The sequence below is a fragment of the Rissa tridactyla genome, chromosome 9, assembly GCF_028500815.1.
Source record: "Rissa tridactyla isolate bRisTri1 chromosome 9, bRisTri1.patW.cur.20221130, whole genome shotgun sequence".
NCBI lineage: Eukaryota > Metazoa > Chordata > Aves > Charadriiformes > Laridae > Rissa > Rissa tridactyla.
In genome coordinates, this window is record NC_071474.1 from 25,516,196 (window position 1) to 25,539,517 (window position 23,322).

Here is a 23,322-nt window from a genome sequence, read left to right on the forward strand (position 1 = left end):
AAGTTCTCCGCGAGCTGCTGCCTGAGCATCACCGGAAATCAGAAATTACACCGAGGAGAAACGACGTCCTTTGGAGAGCACTTCTGGGTAGAAGTGGAACTAAGCATGCTTGTGCAAAAATTGTTTCCCTCTCCATTAAACTGCCCTTGCAAGGCCACGCATCAGCTTTTCTGCTCACAGGTCCCTAAATACCAAGGTCAATTTAATTCGTCTGTTTATCCAGCAAGGGAGTGACTCCTTTACCCATCACTGGAGGCAGGGCACGAACCTGGTTCTACAGCTGCTTGGCCAAGGCGTGCAAGAGCCCCGTACAGGCAACCTCCGCGGTAGAAGACAGTAGAAAAAGCAGTTTGTCCTTTATCCGCTGGTGAGGTAAATAGCGATAGTTACACCTGACTTACGTCGCACCATGTAACAGCCAGTACAGCTGCCTGAGCTTGGCACGCATACGGGTACACCGGCCGTTTGAGTTAGCTGGAGAAGAGCAGCAATAAATACATTCCCAAAGAGCATAAGTCTGGGTCTGCAAATTGGAACTACAAAACAGACCCAAAACCTGACCGCAAACTTACTGAATATTCTTTAGGAAAGCAGGCTGATTTGCTGGCCCATTTCCTCACTACTGATTCACTTCTTATTTCTATTTATACATTTGTAAGTGTTTCTATGCCTGGCTCAGGTTTCTTGATGATTTTTTTTGGATGTGTGGCATTTGTGCTCCTTCAGGATTTCTGAATCAACGCCTTCTATTTGCCACCGAATAATTTCGCACTAACGGTTTCATTTGGTGTACTTGGGTATTTGAAGATTTATTAACGTCGTCTTCTTTAGAGGCAGCACATGCGACAGCTCATTTGACCAGGTTTTAGTCCCATGACTCTTACACCGGTACGAGCTTCAGATCACTCATCGTGTTCTGTGATGAGGAAAAAACCCCTAAGCAAAACATGTTTATTGCAACACTTATTTTTCCTCGTTTTGTAGTCTTTTTTTTTTTTTTTTTGACCTGGAATAATCTCTCTTTTATCTGGATCAACTGAAATGTGATTTTTCCCCGGCTTCTTGTAAAAATTACTGATTCTTCAAGAAAAAGAGAATAAAAACAGCAATATAGGATTGCTGTTCTCAGAAAGCTCTGGAGCAGCGTCGTGTATTACTGGGTGTCACAGGTACATCGTTAGCAGCCGAGGCAAACGCCATGTCCCGTTCTGTCATCACACACAGAAGGTTAAACAGGGCTCGTACAACACACGTATATACAACATGCACAATAAAAACACTTCTGTTATGAATATGTAGTAGCAGGTGTTAAATTTACATGAAAAGAGAGTAAATTACATCCAGAAGAGCTGAAATACTATGTGTATATCATAATTGGTTCACTGTTGCTTGACACAAGCGTATTATGTAAAGTACTACAGTCTGTGGTTGCATGACAATTAGCACGACAATTCCTCAATCCAGTAAGAGCCCCTTAATTAGAAGAACTCAGCTCGGTGACCGTCAAATGAACACATGCTGCTCTCCTCAAGGGGGTAAACTGAGTAAGATGTGGTTTAATTTGAAGGAGACTTACGTTTTCCCCCAGTTCTTTTGGGCTGTTATGTCAAATTGTAGGGTTATTCTGAAGCCTGTTGTGAAGTCTGTGGGAGGGGAAGGGAAAACAAACCTATTTTACCTACTTTGAGACAAAAGGTGCTATGCTTCTGTAAACTCTTATTCTATGCCAAAATACCACGTGGCATATGTTCAAAAGGTTTCCGGAACCAAACAAACATGTTACACAACACAGGTATTCTCACATCCATGGTTTTCTATTTGTTGTCCTATCTCACGACAATTTCTGTTATCGGAGGAAATTTAGAACATTGACTGGTATGTAGAAATATATCCTTGGCTGCCGGTAAATTCTGCGTTCCAGATTTTTTGGGGGGAAAGAAATGTAAATCTGAAATTATTTGTCCTAAGATACTACTTTCTAAACAAAAGAAGTAAGCCAAAGAAGAGAGTAAATGTTTACGCTTTGCTTACTCTGTCTAGGTGTATAAATCTCTAAACGCAGGTTCAGGCACATAAACTGCTGGCAGGCCCTGTGTTGCTTTATATGTCCTATTTGCAAACAATTTGGCTCCAACACGTACCATTACCCAAAAGAGTCCTGATACGGAGAGCAGCCAAGTGCTCTTAATCCTCACCGACGGATGCTTTATCCTATTTCTCCTTCTATGCAAAATTTCCAGGGCATCCCTTCTGAAGACTTGATGTGCCATACTGCAGTTTTGCAGCACAAGTAATCAGAGGTGCACAGATAACACAGGCGTGCGTAGCTGTACTGATACATAGAAAGAATTATAATTTGAAATACATCTACGAATTTTTACAGACCAAAAAACTCCCGACATTCCTTAGGCGGTATAAGAAAAACAAAAGTGTTAAAGAACAATAAACAGTTATATTCTTCCAAAAAAAGGCAGCAAATAGGAAGCACCCAATGTGAGCATCAGCTACATATAACAGGCACGTATACAGCACACTCTCCAGATGTATCTGTGAATTAAGCTATTTCAGCCCGAAATAAGAAAAAATCTGAAGGACTTCTTTGCACTGGGACAATTGCGTAGGAAAAGGACAGGAAGAGAAAATGTAAACAACTTCTTGGTACCGTCATCCAGATACAGTTGTAAAATATCTAATGACCACTCCCTAACGACCACCAATTTCTAGATTGGTGGAAACGTAAAGAAAACCCAAGCTGGTTTGTTACCAGGCTTTTTATAACCCACCTAAAAAGGAAAAATTTTCCTTTGAGATTTTTCCGTTAAAAATCCAGTGGCATTATTTACCTGCAGGACAGAAGGCAAATCCTTAGGGCACGGTCATTTTTGTTAACTCATCAAAACTGCATAAAAGCGTGTACTCTGAACTGTACTGTCTATATATATCCTAATTGGATGGGTGTTAAATACCTTTTTTTGGCTGAATTACCGAGACAGCTTCCCGGTACATTAAATTGAAATGACAGGACAACTCCAATACCAACAATAAATTGAGAAGTTCAGACAAAAATTCCTCCTGAATCATTAAAGGCGTGCGAAGATATGAATAAGAATTTTCACTAGAATAGGAATAGCCATTGAAAAACCAGCCTACAGTGTTATTTCAGAACATTAAAGACATCAAAAAACATGAATCAGAATTTCACTGCGATTCCAGGAAAACTATTAGGCTAGCTGTAGCATTTAAAAAGGCTATAAGTGCAAGAGCTTTGGGATGACCACCCCTCGTCACTGCTGACTGTGTCCAAGATACACCGTTAGTCCTGATGCGGAGAGTTTAACTGCCTCCAAAACAATCTCGTAATGTATCCACTATTAATCGTCTTCATCACCTTTTAGTCAAGTAATTTGGAAAACTCTCACTGTCTGCCTTCAAATATTATTTGTTGAAAGATGAAAAACAATAAGGTAGTGACCGTATTCAAACGTACTAGTCTCTCTTCCTCTTTCTGTTAAGCTAAATTTAGAGCCTGCCTGGCATAAAAGCACGCACAAGCAGAAACACGGTCTCTTTGTTACACGGGCACATCTGTATGTGGCTAGCAACAGCGAATGGGTGAATTTACGGATCACACATTCTTTTCTCAGAAGACAATTTTAGCTATTTAGAATCATGCACAATGAACATCTTGGAATGTGGTCCAGTTACTATTTGAAGGTAATTTTTGTTACAGAAATTAGGAGCTTGATATTTTATAGCCACTACAGCCAAGCTAAATACCCAGCTGGAGCCCTTTTATTATGGCATTTTGGTACATATCCTTAAAAAACCCCATCCTACTGGAACCATATTTACAATTAATGGGATTTTGGAAAACGCAGATGTTATAAATGCTGCTGGATAAAAGAATTACTGATCTGTTTTCTTCTTCCTGCTTTGGGGAGGGGAAGAAGGAATAAAAGAACTCTGGAAAACACATTTTCTCCAACCACCAAGACAAAAATAACAGGCTTTCAGAAAACAGATCTGTTTAACAGGAGGGAACATGCATGTCATCTGATGTTAAAAAACCCCCTCAATTTTGTATGAGTTATTTTGATGTGCCGCATTTATTTTTTTAAAAAGCACGTCTCACAGATTATTAGATTTTTTCTGCAAGGTGTTAAAACACTTTATAATTCCCAACTCAATTTAAGGTGTCCTCCGAGTTTATATTTGTGTGAGACCATGAGTGGTACATAGAAAAACTTGTGTCAAATGACAAATCTCTTACATTGTCCTCAGCGAGTAGAATCCATCCTCCTGCGGTGGTGAAAGGGGAGCCAAAATTGAAATCAGCTACATCAGGCTCGGCTCTCGTGGAGGTTACTTTAGAATTAATCTGCTCAGAGGATGTACAAAAAAATACCATTTCTGATTTAGGTTTTAGTTATTCCAGACTAGGGCACGTTTACTCTCATTGTCTGAGTGGAGCAGGGGCACCTGGGCCCCAAGACACTTTTTAAAAGAGGAAGGTCTCTTACTAGTGACTACGATTTCTCCTTTAACAAAGCTTTTAGCAGCAAATACGATATAATGCTCATTTCTATAGACTCTATGCTCCTTCTATTTACAAAGTACTTTTACATTTTATTATATTCCATTGTACAACTTTACATAGTACCATTACCATTTCAATTCATGGTTCATAGTTCAGCGATTCAATGCATATTTAGATAACTGCCTTTCCATATCCTGTTACACAGTTAGCTTGAAAAAAAATAATAGTAGAAAACAAGCACAGTGGTGCAATGTCCAGGCACTTTCAACGTTGCTCAGCAAAATAAGCAAGCACCCTGTTTGAAAGCATGGCAACTTTTTTTTTTGGGGGGAAATTTGAATCTTTGCTGCTCAGCATGTATTTCCTTAAACATCCTTTGTACGGTTCCAAGTATTCCTGAGAAAGCTCTGTAAAATACGACTGATATGTTTAAATTTCAGCAGTGGGTCTGAGCGAACAGTAACTTCCATCACCAGATGTTCCGCTGATGGCACAGAAGACGTGCAGGGAGTCATGCATCCACGGCGAATGCATCGTATCTTCATGGTAGATCTAGACGAAACAAAATAATCACAGATTCAGTAAAAGTTTCGGTTCATTATTATAATCAAGCTGTTTAAAGAAGGTATGCAAAAGAGATATCCAACCTTGCGTTCAAAGCTGTTTCGCAAAGGCAGCATAACAAAGAAATGAGAAAGAAGAGTAATTTAGCAATTTCTGTAGCATTCGTATATACACTGTTCTACGTATTACTGGATTATTTTTAGTCTAGGAAAGAAACAATTGTCTGTATAGCAATTTTTTATTATATCTTAGCAGTAGAAGAATTATAGTAGCTTTTTTTGGGAAGCACGGGCAGTTCCTACAGCTAAAGAACAGCAAACGCTCACTACATCCCTGCCAGGTGGCAAGATCCTGTGCCGTATCACCTGAAGGATGGTCTCACAGCCTGGACTGGTGGAGCTGCTCTCGAGCTGAAGCTGTAATTTTTTTTCGCCCTGTGGTTCACCAGTCACAAGTCAGTTAGCCTGGATTTACATGAGCGAAACTGAGATGACTGGCCATCAGAAACAGTTTCTGGACATCTAGTTTTCTGCCGCTCTCTGAGGCTTCCTGTACGTCTTCAGCTGCAGTTTGTCAATTTTCGGTGTTTATGTTTCCCTAACCTAAAGGATCTGTGGACAGGCCACAGGCTGACCCCGTGAGTTACCCACCTTCCCTGCCATCTCAAACCAAGTGCACTGCCTGTCTTGTTCTGGGGCGCTAACAATGTTTAGAAAAACGTATGTTATTTGCAACCACAGCCCTGAATTAATGTAACATACTTTTTATGTTTAGCTGCGTAATTTTGCAGAAGAGGAAAACGCATTCCAGTAAGTTTAATTTGTTAGAGACTTAGGTAATTTGATAGCAATACGTAAGTTCAAGCCAGCAGTTATCTACATAATGTTGTACAACCATAAAGAACAGTGCTCGTAAACATGATCTTTTAAGCTGCCTTTTGATCTAATACAAGAAGTGAAAAGTATATCCTTCCCAGTGAGCCCTTTCCTGCGACGTTTCAGTTGCTCTAATATTTTGCCCATTAACCAAAGGCAACACGACAGTGGATTTGTAAATCTATCAAGATAATAGGGAGTGCTTTAACAATGCTCCTTTGTTCTAAGATAATCTCAACTACTGTACTGCGACGGGGACGAAATGAGCGATTTGGTTTTGATTTGACTATTGCAGAATTCAGAAACCACCAAAGTTCCAACAGCTGCATGCAAATGAAATGTCTTGGAAAGGTCTGCTTGCAAACAGCTTACAATAAGCAGGTGGCAGCTCCTGTGAATGAATACCTCTGACCAAAATTCACCCGTGGGGTATACGTGGCAGGTAATGTACAAGAAAAAAATGAGCGTGCCGAATGTGCAAAATTAGTAGTTTGCACACGAAGAAAATGATGGTCAGGAGCAGAACAGCAGGGAAATCTAGCAAAAGCGAGGGGGGATGCAGCAGTCCCTTATTCTCAAACGGATCCTCCCTTACAATCCTACAACAACGCTCAGCCCCATCATGAGACTCTTTCCCTGAAATGAAACTGTACTCTTCCACAACAAGACTCTGTTTGATTCCTACACGCATTATTTTATCGTAAATAAACTTAACTTACAAATAGCAGCCTGGTGCAGCTGTATTCTTTTGCCCATTTTTGCATTCGTTTGAGCAGCTGCTCAACTTACTGTGGCATTTGCCTATATATTTTTTAGCAACTTAAAATGCTGCCATTTTAATTAAGTCACACACGGACTGTATGTGGAGTAACAGGGAGATTTTGAAAACATTCTCCTAAACGTCAAGAACTATCAATCGCAATGCAGTCTGTACTGTTCATCTTACGTGCTTGATAATATAAATCCACAATGAGCTTTCTTTTTAAAGAGCAGAAGTATGCAGATTCCTTCAGAAAGACATTTTTCATCTAATTTCACAGCACGATACTAGGTCAATTTGCAACTGTTCTTTGAACCTCTCACCTCTCTGATGCTACTATTCAAATGTATTTTCCTAGGAAGATCCAAGAAAACATTAAAACATAAGTCAGATAAATTATTAACTTTATATTTCATATTATTTTTCATCAGTGCATACAAATGGCATGTTGGCACTAGGCCAAGGTTAAAAGAAAACATCCTTTAATCCTTTAAATAAAAAAAAAAGAACTTAAGCTGGACATAACCAAGGAAACGGAAATTTTGCCAGAGAATTTCAACCTGTGACTTATCACAGAATTCTTATGATGTAGAAAACATGAGGCAAAACCTGGCATGGGATTTCTGATGACCCCGGCAGCCAGGAAACTAACGGTATGCATCAGCGAAGACTCCACCCTGAAGCATGCTGTATACCAACACCAGGCTGCAACCTTCCACCCTGGGAAACTGGTTTTAGGAATCCACCAAGTGTATTGTTTACTTTTCACGCTCAGTTACTCGCCTTTTTGTATTTAGCTAAATATCATGAAGAGTGCTCACGTTATCAATTAGTTTTCGGCATTATCTAGTTTCAAGCACAGAGAACCACCCCCGTGGGCTCCTGCCACGCAGTACATGCCTGTTCGTGGATGATGTCAGAAAGCTCTTTCACCATATCCCGAAAGTTTGATTTCAGCCCCTCATGGTACTCCGCTTGATCCTCCTTAATGAGTCGCTCGTTGAGCTCCAGAGCAATTCCACAGGCTTGTATAAACTTCCTGGGGAGGAAAGGAATGAACTTTGGGTGTTACGATAGACCAGTCTTCTTCCAAGGCAAACAACCAGATAGGCAAATCTCATTTTTCCCCCCGCCTTTTCCCCCATATTTGGGACAAGTCACATTCTAGGAGCATCCCTGGTACAGTGGATGAGGGAATGGGGAGGACTTGCAACACAGGCACTAGGCTTTCAGCTGGAGCTCCTTCGAGCTGGGTCCTCCATAGATGGTGGTCTCGCACCTTCACCCCGACCTGTAGGACCACCCACAGGTTGCAGACCCCAGCTGAGCCCAACCAGCTGCGCGTGGGGTCACAGAACAGAGGGAGCCACGGTCAGGCACAGGGACCAACAGATCTTGACTTAAGTAAGGCTTGACTTAAGCAAGGTGTTTGACACGGTCTCCCACAGCATCCTCATATGAAGGGTGGGCTTGATGAATGGACAGTAAGGTGGACAGATAACAGATTGAAAGACAGAGCTCAGAGGGTAGTGATTAGGGGCACAGGGTCTAGTTGGAGGTCAGTGATGAGTGGTGTTCCCCAGGGGTCAGTACTGGGCCCAGTCCTCTTCAATATATTCATCAGTGACCTGGATGAGGGGACAGAGTGCACCCTCAGCACGTTTGCTGATGACACAAAGCTGGGGGTGGGGTGGGGTGGCTGACACACCAGAAGGCTGTGACACGATACAGAGAGACCTTGGACAGGCTGGAGAGCTGGGTGGAGAGAAACCTTATGAAATTCAAGAAGGGCAAGCGTAGGGTGCTGCCCCTGGGGAGGAATAACCCCCTGCACCAGGACAGGTTGGGGGTGACCTGCTGGAGAGCAGCTCTGTGGAAAGAGACCTGGGAGTCCTGGGGGACAACAGGATGACCACAGGCCAGCAATGTGCCCTCGTGGCCAAGAAGGCCAATGGCATCCTGGGGGGCATCGAGAAGAGCGTGGCCAGCAGGTGGAGGGAGGTCATCCTCCCCCTCTGCTCTGCCCTGGGGAGGCCACATCTGGAGTGCTGTGTCCAGTGCTGGTCTCCCCGGTTCCAGAAGGACAGGGAACTGCTGGAGAGGGGACAGCAAACGGCTACCAAGATGCTGAGGGGACTGGAACACCTCTCTCATGGAGAAAGGCTGAGGGATTTGGATCTCTTCAGTCTGGAAAAAAGACGACTGAGGGGGGACCTTATCAACGCTTATAAATACTGAAAGGGTGGGTGTCAGGAGGATGGGGCCAGTCTCTTTTCAGTGGTGCCCGGTGACAGGACAAGAGGTAACGGGCACAAACTTGACCATGGGAAGTTCCACCTCAACATGAGGAGGAACTTCTTTCCTGTGAGGGTGGCAGAGCCCTGGCACAGGCTGCCCAGAGAGGTGGTGGAGTCTCCGTCTCTGGAGACATTCCAAACCCGCCTGGACGCATTCCTGTGCCACCTGCTGTGGGTGACCCTGCTCTGGCAGGGACGTTGGACTAGATGATCTCCAGAGGTCCCTGCCAGCCCTATGATTCTATGATTCTATCTGGATGGATGTGACGGGGCACGTGTGCTTGAGGTCAAGTTGCTAACAGCAGGCACACCCTCCAGAGAGAAACTGAGGTCACAGGGAGCTGTAATATTGTTTCTTGGTTACTATTACTCATTTTCTTCGCTTCATTTCACACACATATTTCTCCTTTTTTATTGACTGTAATGAAAATAGAAGCACAACTGGGATTTTCCGGGATCTTCTGCATGAAGTAGAGATTGTGTTTGCCCTTCTGGCTGCACTGCAAGGCTGGAAAGTAAAATCGCCTTCCCTCTGTTCTGCATCCACATGTGGCAGGTTTGCAGAGATTGTTCCCTTGCTTGTTCCATGGTTTGCTACATTACCCAATACACTTAAGGAAAACAGGATTGGCCCAAATGCTGCCTTCTCCATACAGTAACCGATGGGCAAAGTGGGAGCCACCAGCATCCAGAAATGATTGCAGGAGCTGGTGGGCAACTGGTTGCTCCCAAAAGGTTCAGAAAGTAGCGTGTGAAAGGCACACCATCCTGTGGTGAAGCAGGAGCTGCCTGATTATATCTTGGGGGCCACTTTCAAGTGGGGGGCAAAACCTACCCTAAGGGACAGGAGTTAGAAAAACACCTGAGTGAGTCGTATTGTTTCAATTATTAGCAACAGAAGCAAGAATGATGGTCCCCCATAAACTGGAAAGGGATTTGCTTTAAAATATTTCATGTTTGTCATTACATAGTAAAAAAATCCATTTGGAAAGATTGGGAAACGATGCAAATGTGAAAGATCCCTGAGCACCAGACTGCCAACCCTCTGGTTTTCAAACATACTTTCTTCACACTATAACACCCAACACCCACACAAACCGCTGATGCAGGTGTCCAGGTACATCTCCCTAGGGAGATCACAGCCCTGAGTTTAGGAACTCTCTACGTACGTCATTACATTGTCTTTTTTCATCTGTCTGAGCACCCACAACCCTGTGAGACCTGGATCTTTATAAGGCACATCTGAGCATTCAGCATCTGCTGATTTTGGAGACAGACAAAAATAAGAAAAGCAAGTCCCATGTTCAGCCAGCTGGCTAGTTTTGATTACATCAGAAATCCTACCTGAACATTTCTTTTAACTCATTCACCTTCTTAGTAGGATATTTGCTGGACTGGCTGTCACTTAGGAAAGCTCTGGCATAGGCCAAGGGGCCAGCATTAACCTAGGACCAAAGAAGGAAGAAATCACTTATGCTAGAACTTCTGTTGAGTTGTAAAGGCAGTTATGAAGAAAATAACTTTTTTTTTTTTAAAAAGAACCATTAGCATATTATTTGAATGGCACCAATTCTCCATTACTAATGCCACCGGAGATAAAAAAGAGAGATGCAAACTGTTTCCTCATACTTTTCTCTTATTTCTGTTTGGAAAAGCAGTATGGTCTGAGTCTTAAGGTCATTTATCCAGCTTCAGAAGTCAGGCTCACCAAAAGGCTATTTGTGCCTGATATTTACTGTACAAGCTTCAAGAATTAAGCCTATTTCACCATTCACCCACAGCCAGCCAAGGTGCAATTACACCTGGACTTGACACCGCAAACATCACTGGACACAAATACTAATCAGCTAACGCACCCCTGTACGTGGCAGGGCAAGCTGTGCTGGCAGGTCGATGGCTGCAGTGCTGCCAAGGAGGCAGTTAATGATTTCTGGAAAGTAAATGTGAAAACGTGACTCACTCTGAAATGTGTATATAACGCGATTCTGAAGGGGCACCAAGCCTTACCTGCACAGAGACACAGCCCTGCAATTTGAGCTGCAGCTGGATCATGTCAACGTCACCAGCGGAGCAGAGTTTTTGCAGCTCCGCTGTCTTGTCTTTTATTTCATCAGTAGCAACGTCAATTGGTTTTAAATTAACCTGGTGTTCGTAATTGACTGGAATTCTCTTCTTTACGTACGGAAAGGAGTTCAAAGCTAGCAGAAAGAGCAAAGGAAGTTTAGAGATTGAAAAGTCATGCAGCAAATAGGAGGAGTCTTCACGAACACACACAGGCAGACCCTTGCCCTCGGGGTTTTACTCAGGATGTGTGAAATCCCAAACAAGGCTATAATTTACCAGCACGGTGTATTAATCTGTAAAAATCTGCAGACAGAAATATAAGGTAACTTCCCCGTACCAAACAGAATATTATTGCCACAATTCTGATTAAATAGCTGAGAGAATTTTGGACTCTTTTGGGATATTTTTATGAGCTAAAATTGTCTAGAAATAGTTGCTGATTACATAGAGTCTCATGTTCAGGTGCTTGTACTTACTAGTTAGAATAGTCCTTTTTTTACACTGTTCTTCCACACTGCCGTGCTTTTTTCCAGATAAAGTGTAAGGCGTTTCAAATACAAATCTGTTGATGTTATGATTTCTTTCAAATTCAGTCTTTCTCTCAGAGATTTCTTTGTCTTCAAAATAGGGCTTCACATAAGTCACTTGAATATGGGCATACTTAGGATCAAGGTCTTTAATGTTGACCTGTGAAGTAAGCGGGTTAGTCACTACAAGAACAAAGGTTAACAACTTCACTTCTAATTGGTGAATTTATCTGCTGGGATTGGATTTAAACTGATTCCCTGCTGACCTAGCCCCATCGCATGCAGGTGAATGACACACAAAAGCGCCTCCCTTTGACCTCGGCTGCGATGTCTAGACTGTCCCCTACCAGCCACACAGGACCATGAGGGCTGGCATAACAAATACCTCCTCTGGGGCCAAACATGCTGCATCTGCAACAGGCAGCCATGTCACCCCACCCACCAATGCAGCGCCTGCCCAAGCTACTTAGGCCTTCTCATACGACCATGTTGCTTCCAGGCTGTGAGCTGGCGCTCGTGCAGTATTGCGCTGTGGCATGCACAAAGCAAGCTTTGGGATCGCCAGCACTGTCTTTAGCAACCCAGACACATCCATGGTTGCATCCCCAGGGCGTGAACAGCCCTCGCAGGGTGCATAAATGGATATGCCACAGGGCAAGGAAGGAGCTATGGCTGCAAGGCCACAAAGGATTTTCTTTTAGACTTGCAGTGTCAAAGCAACAACAAGAAGTTAATTCTGCTTCCAGTCATCTGCTCCTCTGTGCTGGCTCCTAATGCCTCCCAACAAACAGGGCTCAGTGAGATGTGGATTGCAATTTCCCATCTGTAATTCCCAATTCATTTATTTCCACCTGGGAGACAGATCAGCACCAGAACGTGTCAAGCCACGCAACACGTCCACACAGGAGCACCCGGGTGCACGGAGGCAGTCGGACGCCAGGTGCTTGTAAGAGGGCAGAAGACAGGGCTCAGTCCACCGTTCTGACTGGCAGAAGGAAGGGATGCTCTATCACCTCCATCTTCAGCTCCACAGAGCAGAGCTCACCCTTCTGTGCTCTGCTGGCACAGTGCTCAGAGCAGCGCAGCCCCAGGCCCTGAACAGTATTCCAATACATTCCATATTTTTCTCACATTCATCAGTGCTCTCTCGAGTATGTGGTTCTGGTGTTCACTGCTAATTGCATTCCGTTACCTTGTTCATGCAGTTTAACCCTACCTTATTAGAATCCTGGATAATCTTTACTGTCTCCGACCCAAATTTTTCTCCATAAAGTTTAAGAAGTCTGAAGGAGATCTCTGAGAGGCCCGTCAGCTTGGGTTCCTTATAGATGTATTCCTTCCCATCTTCTTCTTCAAAGAACGTCTAGCATTAATCACAAACAAGTAGTGAGGAATAGCTGGGTTTCTTTGCTTGGAAAACTTTATTTTAGATTTGCTACTTTGAAAGCAACTTTCTACTAACATTTCAGAACATCAAGAAGATCTGAACTTGTCCTGTTTAATAGGTTCCTTCAAAAATTGTGTAAAAAAAAATCATAACATTCCTCAACCAACACAAACACGTCATTTGGGAGCACAAAGGCTTGAGTATGACCAGTGAGAAATCTAAACAATGTGGAAGAGAGGTCTGGCCAATGGTTGACTTTTAGGAAGGCTGTAAAGCAGGAGAAAACCCACAAAAACAAGGCACAGAGAAGGAGCAGAGAGACACATATATTGAAGAAGCCCTGACAGCAGAGCCACAAGAAAAGCATAAAGAGAAGGATTTTGTGTAGGCTGAGAGGGACTTCAAGCAAGCAAGAAATGTGTGTCCTTTGCTTTCATTCCTCTTGTATTCAGGGGAGTGGAACTTGGTGTATCTGCTGTAAATAGAGAAAAAATTGCATTAAAGGTCGTGCCCGCATCACTAGTCCTCCCTGTAATGGAAGCAGCACAAAAGCTTCACGCTTTGGCAAGCTGTTCCAGTCAGAGGTTGTGACAGAGTGTTAGAATTATCTCTCCGTAGCCGGCATATAAAGCTGGCAAAGCTTTAAGGTACATAACTGGATTGTTACAACCAACAACTATTGGTTGTCAGGATGATACGTTACAGAGATAATTTAGGAGCTGATCCAGTTATTTCTACAGCTTCTAGAAAACCAAGCTAGCAGTTGTTTCCTTTTATCTACTGCTAACCTTATATACTTCTTACATATGCAAAGCTGAAGGTAAGATGAGGACAAAAATAAAATGTACGTTTGCTGCAGCAAAAGCCAATGCTTAGATATGTTCTCTGTGTGTAATGACTGCGGTCTTCAAAGGTACAAACCCAGGATGGTTTCAGGGGTACTCATCATCTCCTCTGAAAGAAGGAACCAGGAAAGGCAGGGCTAATATCATCTGCATAGCAATTTCTAAAGAGGGGTCCTGCATCTCCCCCATGGTTATGGGTCCACAGACAGAAGCAGGTAGTTCAGAGGCACAAGGGAGATGAGTGGTAACACACTTTATTAGAAAATAAAAATAAAAATGCAACTGCTTTCAGGCTCAGAAGACTTCATAAGATATGATAAGATCATGCGCCCTTTTGGGACTCTGAGCTCTAGATCTTGTCCATTTTCCAAAAAATACCATCTACCTCTACAAGCACGTAACCAACACTAATACATCATTTGCCTCCACCTTCTCCTAAAATCCAGAATGGAGCAGCAATTTTATGTAGAAGAAAACGTCTGTTAACTACTACTGGTTATATGCTATGGTTATATACTGCTCCTGCTTATATACTATACACACTACATCGTGTTTGTAACTATAATTACAAAAAAACCCCAAACCCTGGTGTTTTCTGAACCCAATAAGCCATTTCCTTACTGTTGAGGTGTTTTACGAAAATCCCACCAGCAGAATCATAAACTTTATAATAAACGAAGTGCTCCTGGAGAGAGACAGAAGCTCTCAGCTCTGGGGCGCAATACCAAACCACTCACGGAGAGGAGCCAGCAGGGTTTTCAGCTTCAGATCCGACGGAGCAGCGGCTTTAGGGGACAGGATGCCTGGAGAGACGGTGTATATACTTACCTGTCCATAAAAGGCCACTCTGAAAAAGGTTCCAAGAAGCCTCTTCCTCGTGTGCATTACTTCCAATATCTTAGCATATGCTCCGTGAAGTGTTCTGTACAGATGAGTAAGTTTCTGGAAACCAAACCTTGACATCACTAAAAGCAAGATTTTGCAAGCAGGAAATGCTAGCTAACACTGGAAGCTACTGAGATATCTGAACACAATCCTTCGGGAGAATTCAAACTTGAATTTCTAAAGAGCTTGAACTCACGCCGTTTTCTTTGAAAAACCTCAGTCTGAAGCACAGCCAGCAGTAATGTCCCTGTCCCTAGAGAGAAGGCTGAGCCCGCTCTCTCAGCATGGTCCCTGGCTGAGCCTTTAAGGGTAGAGCAGCTTGCAGCACTTTACCCAGAAATTCTCTTTTTGATTAAAAACAGCTTTATGATTAAAAAATAGGTCAAGGCTTCCCCTGGCTTCAGTTATAGAGTTGGATGCTGTCCTGGTGTGGAGGGGGTCATGGGAGAGGGGGGCAGTGAGCAGCAGCCTCCCGAAGCAGGTGTGGGGAAGGAGGGAGGTGAGGGCTGGTAACAGCTGCCTGCCTTCCTCTCCACTTGCCACTGAATTACCTGCAGATCTAGTCCTTTCTCTGAACAGTTCTTACTCTGGTTTTAACCCTTAAAACACACAAGTCTCATAAAGAATCTGGCTTTGATGAGCATATGGGATGATGAAAGCTTTATTTTAGGGGAAGGAAGGTGAGAACCATTCACTAAATAGAAGTCTTCCGTGTCTTCAGCTTTAATAATTAGCCTCCAGGCCATAGAATCGTAGAATCATAGGGTTGGAAGGGACCTCTGGAGATCATCCAGTCCAACCCCCTGCCAGAGCAGGGTCACCCACAGCAGGTGGCACAGGAATGCGTCCAGGCGGGTTTGGAATGTCTCCAGAGACGGAGACTCCACCACCTCTCTGGGCAGCCTGTGCCAGGGCTCTGCCACCCTCACAGGAAAGAAGTTCCTCCTCATGTTGAGGTGGAACTTCCCATGGTCAAGTTTGTGCCCGTTACCTCTTGTCCTGTCACCGGGCACCACTGAAAAGAGACTGGCCCCATCCTCCTGACACCCACCCTTTCAGTATTTATAAGCGTTGATAAGGTCCCCCCTCAGTCGTCTTTTTTCCAGACTGAAGAGATCCAAATCCCTCAGCCTTTCTCCATGAGAGAGGTGTTCCAGTCCCCTCAGCATCTTGGTAGCCGTTTGCTGTCCCCTCTCCAGCAGTTCCCTGTCCTTCTGGAACCGGGGAGACCAGAACTGGACACAGCACTCCAGATGTGGCCTCCCCAGGGCAGAGCAGAGGGGGAGGATGACCTCCCTCCACCTGCTGGCCACACAGCTTTCACTAATTTCCATTGCTTTCACTAATTTCTTTAATCACCAGTAATGAAGCAGTGTGGTCTTTGCTGTCACCAATTCATTAACTCATAACTTCAAAAATAAAAGAGCCTCCTGTTTGATTCGTAGTGATCTACGAAGTTACCCGATGGATGCAAAGTAGTTCAAAATGCCTACCTCAAATTCACGCCGCTTCTCATAAATAGGAATGATCAGTTTGGAAACTTCAGAAATTGTTTCATAACGCTCTGCTTTCCACAGGCCATCTACGCATTGCTCTAGCAGCTCTACCAGGACCTCCTACGAGAGCAACCAAATGGGTGTTGTTAATAACAGTCCAAGTTAGAAGAGAAAAACATTTTAACTTCAGATACTTTAACAGGTTCCGGTATAAGTAGCCACACCCTGTGTGTTCCTGGCCTTTCCAAAGGTATTATAAATTCTGGGGGGTGGAGGTGGGAAAGGACAAGTTATTTTTCAAAAGTTCATTCATTCTTAATAAATCTATAGCACAACAGACAGCAGGTATGTCTTGGTTATGTAGCTACCTCCCCAGGAGAATGCCAAAATTCTTGGAGGGTATGGAGATGACAGCACTGGAAGTCAGAGACACATGTCTACGAAGAACACAGAACACATGTGCAATAGCAGTGGGATGTGATGCTAAGGATCCTCAAGCCTAGTCTTGATGAATGGGCAATTGGGCAGCCGGGATGCAAGGCCACCTCGCTCAGCCACATGGCCCACCCAACACAATTGTACGGGGAAGCTGCAGAAGTAATTGTGAGACTTTATGACTCACGGGAGGATCTACCCACTTCCCCAGTGCCCTGCCACGGTTTCTGGATTGTTCTGCTAAGGTGGTGTCCTGCAGCACAGCCCTAACTCAAGGGGAACCCAAGCTGACCTCTCGCTTGGCAGAGCTCAACTTGCATTCTGTCCCTCCTGGGAAATATCATGCTGCGCTGCCCTGTGCTGGCGGAATTAGCATTTGCATAACATGGCAGACAAAGATTTAAGTGTAGCTTTTTCAGTCTCAGTGCTAGAAAAGCCTTTCAAAGGCACCAAGAACTTACGCCCATTTTACCTATTGAATTGCACACAGAAAATCCTTCAATGCAGATTTCTCTTGGAAATTGCCATGGAACAGTCTTCCTTACAGATGCCAGTTCACAACTATAATTTGTTAGAACTCACATGAACAAAGTCTAAAACTGAATCTTAATCAGTGATGAAATATCCTGTGGACCTCACCTCACTGTAATGTACATCCATCATGCCACCATCTTCTTTCATTGCACCTTCTTCATCAATGTTGGGAGTGATTTTCCTGAAGGCGGTGCATCCACTGGGGAAGAGTTCTGTATTAGACAAAAGCGAATGGATTAGAGGCGTAACATATCTCAAATGCGTCACACTTCAATGGCCAGGGAAGCAGTCTGGCTGACAGCAAAAACCTAGAAGCACCAGGGGACCTGACTCCCATTTTTGCTAGTGATTTGCTATATGAGACACGTCAGAACCTCCCCAGCCTTTTGCCATGGGAGTCATCCCTAGTACTACTATCTACCTAACAACGCCAAGCACAACAGATTTCCCAGTGTGCTATCTCTAAGTCACCTTTGACCAACCCAATGGGCTGCAAACAACTGAAAGTCAGGAGAGAAGGACAACTGTATGTTTTTGCACAGAAGATGGAAGGTGTAAGCTATTGCTGGATGCTGGAGAACTAGGTAGCAGGTGAACGGGACTGTACACTCTTAGCAGAAAGCAGAGTTTTTTAGGCACCCCAAAACTTTGAGTAGTTCAGCCTTTACTGAACCCTTTCCAGCCTATGTACGTGTAAAGGTGCCAGTGACAGAGATAACTCAATGTATTTACTTGATACTCCTTTGGATTTGTTCCTCTTCTTTTTTTAGAAGTTCTCCTTTACCACTGGTTGTGGTGAGAAGCCTCCAGGGTACAAAAAAAGAATTGCCAACTTTCAATACTCTCCCCTCTGCAGCCATGTGAAATGTGCGTATGTAACAGAAAAACAAGTCCTGATTTTTCCCAATTAGCCAACACAAAGTACAGAATTTGGAGGGACTCCAACAGCCGAGCCAGGCACTTAAGACCTTTCCAGCCAAGGCAGTGCATGTAATCGGCTTTCATGCAGCCTTAACTTTCTGAAATGTTTACTGTCCTTTTCAACAATTAGTCCCTTACATGGAAATGAGAAATGGGGTCAATATATCAACTGTGGAACAGACATTTAAAAGAAAACCTGCAAAGCGGTGTTATTTGAGAACACACAAGTCTCTCCTTCCTTCCTGTTTTGCATTAAACCCCAACACTCTGATGTGTTGTTTCTGATTGTTCTTTACATATTTGTATAGTTAGGCTGTACTCTCATTTTTTGACTGAATTCTGACCGATTTATTCTGTAGGTTTCTGTACCGTCTATGGTCATATTTCTGATGAACATATTGACAGCCAGTTTTTAACACGGGCTTCCCCTGTGAGCACATTTCCCAATGTAAAATACAACTGAACATTTAAACTAAGACACGATGCGTCAGTTCTTATTTTACTCAGCAAACTGCCAACACGACTGTCTAAGCAGACCTGGCCAGCCTAGTAAATCCCTCTGTTTGAACTCTTGGATTCCTTTCTTTAAAAATACTCATCTTCTTCCAGCTTTATCCACTGCATTGATTTTATTTTTTCCTTTTTAGCTTGTTTCCAAAATAATCATTTATCAAATCAAAAGAAACTTCTCTTTAAAAATACTCTGATCTCCTCCCCAAACCATCACTGCATTGTCTTCCCTGTGCCTCCCAAACAGCACACACTTACTTTTCCTGTGCAGAAACTCTGCAACGAGGGCAGCTACGTGAACGTAACACATGGCTGCCTGCAAAGAACAAAGGGAAAATTAAAATGTCATCTGTACAGCTCTCTTGTTGTGCATCATGTTTTTAATCACATCAATTACCTCTGAAAAGTCTCCGTTTTTGACATGTATCTTTGCCATACTGTCCAGCCACGTTTTCCGGAGCTCTGGGGTACTTGCGTAAGATTTGGCTAAACTGTACTGTAGATCTATCATCATTTCTGGATCCTTTTCATGTTCTTTCATTTGAGCCGTAGCCATAAGCACTGTACGGATTCTCTTTGTCAAATCTTTGACTTCGGAAGGAAAAGCAGTTGCCTGACACAAAACAAATCTAATTAGAAGCAAATACAGAAATAAAAGCTGTGCCACGCTTTGCCGAAGAAAAAACGTTGCTACCCTTTCAGCCAACACTCCGCTTACTGCCAATCTGAAACCGCCGAGGACACAGGAGACAAGACTAACTGCAGCTTTTACTTATTGAACCCACACTGCACACAGAGTACAGGATTTCACATGCCATGAGAGGCATTTCGATCTGGGCGTGCACAGGGCCAACCTCTCCTGGCCATGTGCAGGGTGCCAGGTTGGCGCTACAGCCAGGCAGGTCCTTCGACCTGCTGAGGAGCTGGTGTGAGAGCGAGAGAGAAGCGCTCCGTGCATGCAAATGTCCCACGATGGGACCATAAACCATGCCCGAAGTATTTTTCATGTCATTCAACATCCGGCTTGCTGGTCTTTGATGTGGTCACTCTTTAATTCCAAAAGAACCAAAGGCATCTGTAGAGCTTCTCACCACAGGAATGTCGTAAGTAGAGAAAGAAACACAGGCTCCAGGCTGATCCCCTGCTCAGAGCAGGGCCATCATCGAGTTAGAGCAAGGCTTGTCCTGCCAAATTTTATAATCTCCAGGGACAGAAATCCCACCTCCTTTCTGGGGCCTGGCCCAGGCCTGCACCATGTTCTTGGGAAATAATTTTTTCATTAAGATGAGTTGGAATTTCCCTTGCAGCAATCTGTGCCCATTGCCTCTTGTCCTGCTGCTCCGCACCTCTGAGAGTAGCCTGACCTCCTCATCTCTAGGATCTCCCTTTCGGTAGTGGACAACCGCGGTTAGGTCCCCCTCAGCTTTCCCTCCTGTGTGATGAACCTGGCCCATGTTCCGTCTCCTCGGGCTCCTGCTCCCCAGCCATCTCCGTGGCTGTGCAGGGCAGACTCTCCAGTGTATTGAAATCTCTTTTGTACTCTTGCACATAAACCGTATCTAATGATGTAAAATACGATCAGAAAAGTATGGCTCAGTGAAACCCTTATAAACACCTGTGTATGGAGAAGAACTGAGGTTTTTGCCAGGTATATCCCAACTACAACTTTGTTATAGCACAATTCAACAACTAACCAAGGCTCACATTCCACCTTTAGGTCACAGGATGATCACAGCCCTGTAAAAACGCTTCCCATTGTCCTCTATCCTACCCTGGCAGCTACTCTGTGTGCAATGGAGTAAGCTGCAGTGAAGATATATTGTTCAGTGGGCTGGGTAGAAATACAACCATCAATCTCCATGAAAGAGTGCTTTCTTAATATTACTGACACTCAATTAATTAATATTAATTCCTGCTAATTATGACCTGCAGGCAACAGAAGTACCAGACCCTCCCTTGTCATTCCTCTCAAGGCTGGAAGTTCACAGAAAGCTCTGGGGACACCCTTGCAGGCAGCACACTTTGCAAAGCGTAACCTGAACTGCTGAGCTCCCTCCTCTCGGCGTGAGGCCTCACGGATGGAGCGTGACCTGCTGCGCAGCTGGGCCTGGGGCTGGTGGCACAACACTTGTTTACTGAGCAAACACAGCCCAGTACGAGTTTATAAGTCATAGCTCCAATCATTACCTTTACCCTTAAACATGGTTTCCTTGAGCACATCCCCAGTCTTGCATTAATGTCTGATAGCACACGATGTGATTTAAAGTCTCCGACTTACCTTCATAGGTCTGTCACTGTTTGCAAAGTTGTTAATGATGAGCAAGGAGTCCTGAAACCTCGTCCCACCGCTGAGTGCCACATCTGCTATTAATTGGCTCACCGCAATTATTATCTGTTGGGACAGGGTAGGGGCTTTATTTAACGAGCCCTGATAGAGGTGTTTTAGTGTCACAGTTACATAAAATGCCCATAGGAAAACATCAGGCCTTTCCCACAGCATAAGCCACGGTGGTGGTTGTGGCTTTGCTGTCACATCTCCCGAGGACCAATACTCTACAGAGGATCAAACTGCTCTGCTGAACAGCAGGTTCACAGAATTAACAATATGACAATCGTAATACAAATCCCTGTTTGCACATCAGTTACCTTCTTTCGTGCTTCATTATAACACAGACGGTATTCCTCTATGCCCTTAGGTATCTAAATTTGCTTAAAAAACCCCAGTGCTGCAAAAGCAGCTCCAGAAAAATCCCTCCTCCTGCCTCAAAGGCAGCTCTTCTTGCCATCCCTTCCGCCCCAGCCCAGCCAGCCTCCAGGGCAGAGATGTGTCGTGTGTGGTTCCAAAAACCCAACAGCTTGGAGTACTCGATAGCAGTGTATTTCACCCAAGGGGCCCCGGGCCAATCACTGCACACAGGAATTAGGCAAAGCCTGGAAATCAAGAGGATTTTTGTCCATATAACGACAACAAGATCCTCTGAAATATCTGGTCATTAAGTCTGAGATGATCTGCTCTCTCCCTTTTCCCCAGTCACTGACCTGAAGATGCGTTCTCAGAAACGTTCTCCTTTTGGTGAACTCAAAGTTATTTCTCATCAGGAGATACAGAAGAGCAGAGGCTTCGTTCCTTGTGGAGGACAGCTTGGAAGTGCAGCACTTCAGGATCTCATAGCAGAGGGCAGCGCACATGTTCACCCTTCCCTTGAAAAACGCTGAGGGAAACTTCACCAAAGGCATGCAAATATGAGAAAATATACCGTTAAATTAAACCCACATAGCTCAGATGGGCAGGGACATGGGACAACACAGTGGGCTCCAGCCTGGACAGCCTCAATAAAATTTCTGCCAGAGTTCTGAGCCTGAAAGTATTTGTGGGAATGAATTCGAGGCCTATTTTAAACCATGTTTCCTAGAGCAATGTGAACTTTGCAGTCATACTTCTTGGGGATGTGCTCATGTACGTCCATCTATCCCCTCCCCCAACACCCCTTCCCCCAACAGCTTTTGGGTTCATTGGCAAATTCTCACCAAATTGGACGGACAGAAGTTTTATTTTCTTACAAAAGCATAAACACCACCAGCGGGGCAGAGAGGAGAGGTCCCACAGACATTCCCACCAAAGGCTGCCACCTGGGACATCAGAAAATCCTCTGGAGCCCATCCAGAAGTCCAGGCCCACTGGGAAGCGTGACCTGAGATGCTCTCACAGCTCCTTCTACACGTTCCCCCAAAAAAAACCTCAAATCATGACTGTCATCATTCAGGAATGCAAACAAGAGACTTGTCTGTCCCAGCAACCCTAAAACACACAGTGACCTGCCCTGGCCCCTCGGTCGGACCCAGCCCCAGGGAGGAGGAGGATCAAACCAAACCGCAGCGTGAGCTACCTCAGCTAGCAACCGGGGCCCAGAGATTTGCAGCAGGGCAAAGGAAAGCAGAAGGGGAAGTCTGCCCTTACTGCCCGTAGCATGTCTGTCACCTTACCAAACACTGACAGCTGAGTACCTCTGCAGGGGCAAGCTCAGCCACACCTGACAAGCAGACAGCTGAGGGGAGAGGGTTATCACCAAAAGGGTTATCAAACATTGGAGCAGGCTGCCCAGGGAAGCGGGGGAATCACCATCTCTGGTATATTTAAAAGACGGGCAGATGTGATGCTGAGGGACATAGTTTAGTGGTGGTTTTGGCAGCGTTAGGTGGACGGTTGGACTCAATGGTCTTAAAGGTCCCTTCCAACCTAAACAATGCTATGATTCTGTGACTGCCAGTGTGCAGCCGTCTGGCTGCGGTCATCAGTGGTGGCTGGCAGGCAGGGGGCACCGCACATGGCTTCCTTCCACCCCGGCCGCAGCGGGCTGGGCGCAGGGAAGCAGAAAAAGGAAGGGTTTTGTGCTGGCACTCAGCCGCCTCCGCAACCACCACAGAGACCTGGCTGGAGAGGGGTGACGCCAGCACCTCCCCGAGGGAGCAGAGGCTAGTCGAGCATCACACTCTGCTCCCCTCTGTGGCAGATGGGGACCAGCCCCAGGGAATTTCCTGGCACAAAGAGGTGACAGGGGCAACCGTGCTTTTTGTCTGTTCAGAGGAAAGATGTGCTCATTCAATGTGTAAATTCAAGACCCAATGATTCTCATGGGGCATGGTCCATGAGCCGCTTCGAGCTGCCCCATTACCTTCTCCCCGTG

General features: G+C 44.6%; 1 protein-coding gene across 6 annotated transcripts in view; it reads right to left on the bottom strand.

Moving 5' to 3' along the window:
• Window positions 1-2,432: 2,432 nt before the first annotated feature.
• The window catches only part of DOCK11 (dedicator of cytokinesis 11), an 87,795-nt gene continuing 66,905 nt past the window's right edge, over window positions 2,433-23,322 (bottom strand). For all 6 annotated transcript variants that reach the window (XM_054215619.1, XM_054215617.1, XM_054215616.1 and 3 more), the window contains 13 exons: window positions 21,677-21,859; window positions 20,916-21,029; window positions 19,035-19,250; window positions 18,896-18,953; window positions 17,312-17,418; window positions 16,235-16,357; window positions 14,685-14,798; window positions 12,841-12,987; window positions 11,574-11,784; window positions 11,041-11,231; window positions 10,378-10,478; window positions 7,637-7,775; window positions 2,433-5,089 (listed from right to left, as the gene is read on the bottom strand). In XM_054215619.1, coding sequence (XP_054071594.1) covers window positions 4,967-5,089; window positions 7,637-7,775; window positions 10,378-10,478; window positions 11,041-11,231; window positions 11,574-11,784; window positions 12,841-12,987; window positions 14,685-14,798; window positions 16,235-16,357; window positions 17,312-17,418; window positions 18,896-18,953; window positions 19,035-19,250; window positions 20,916-21,029; window positions 21,677-21,859 — 1,827 coding nt within the window. In that variant the 3' untranslated portion in view covers window positions 2,433-4,966. The remainder of the gene's footprint in view (window positions 5,090-7,636; window positions 7,776-10,377; window positions 10,479-11,040; window positions 11,232-11,573; window positions 11,785-12,840; window positions 12,988-14,684; window positions 14,799-16,234; window positions 16,358-17,311; window positions 17,419-18,895; window positions 18,954-19,034; window positions 19,251-20,915; window positions 21,030-21,676; window positions 21,860-23,322) is intronic.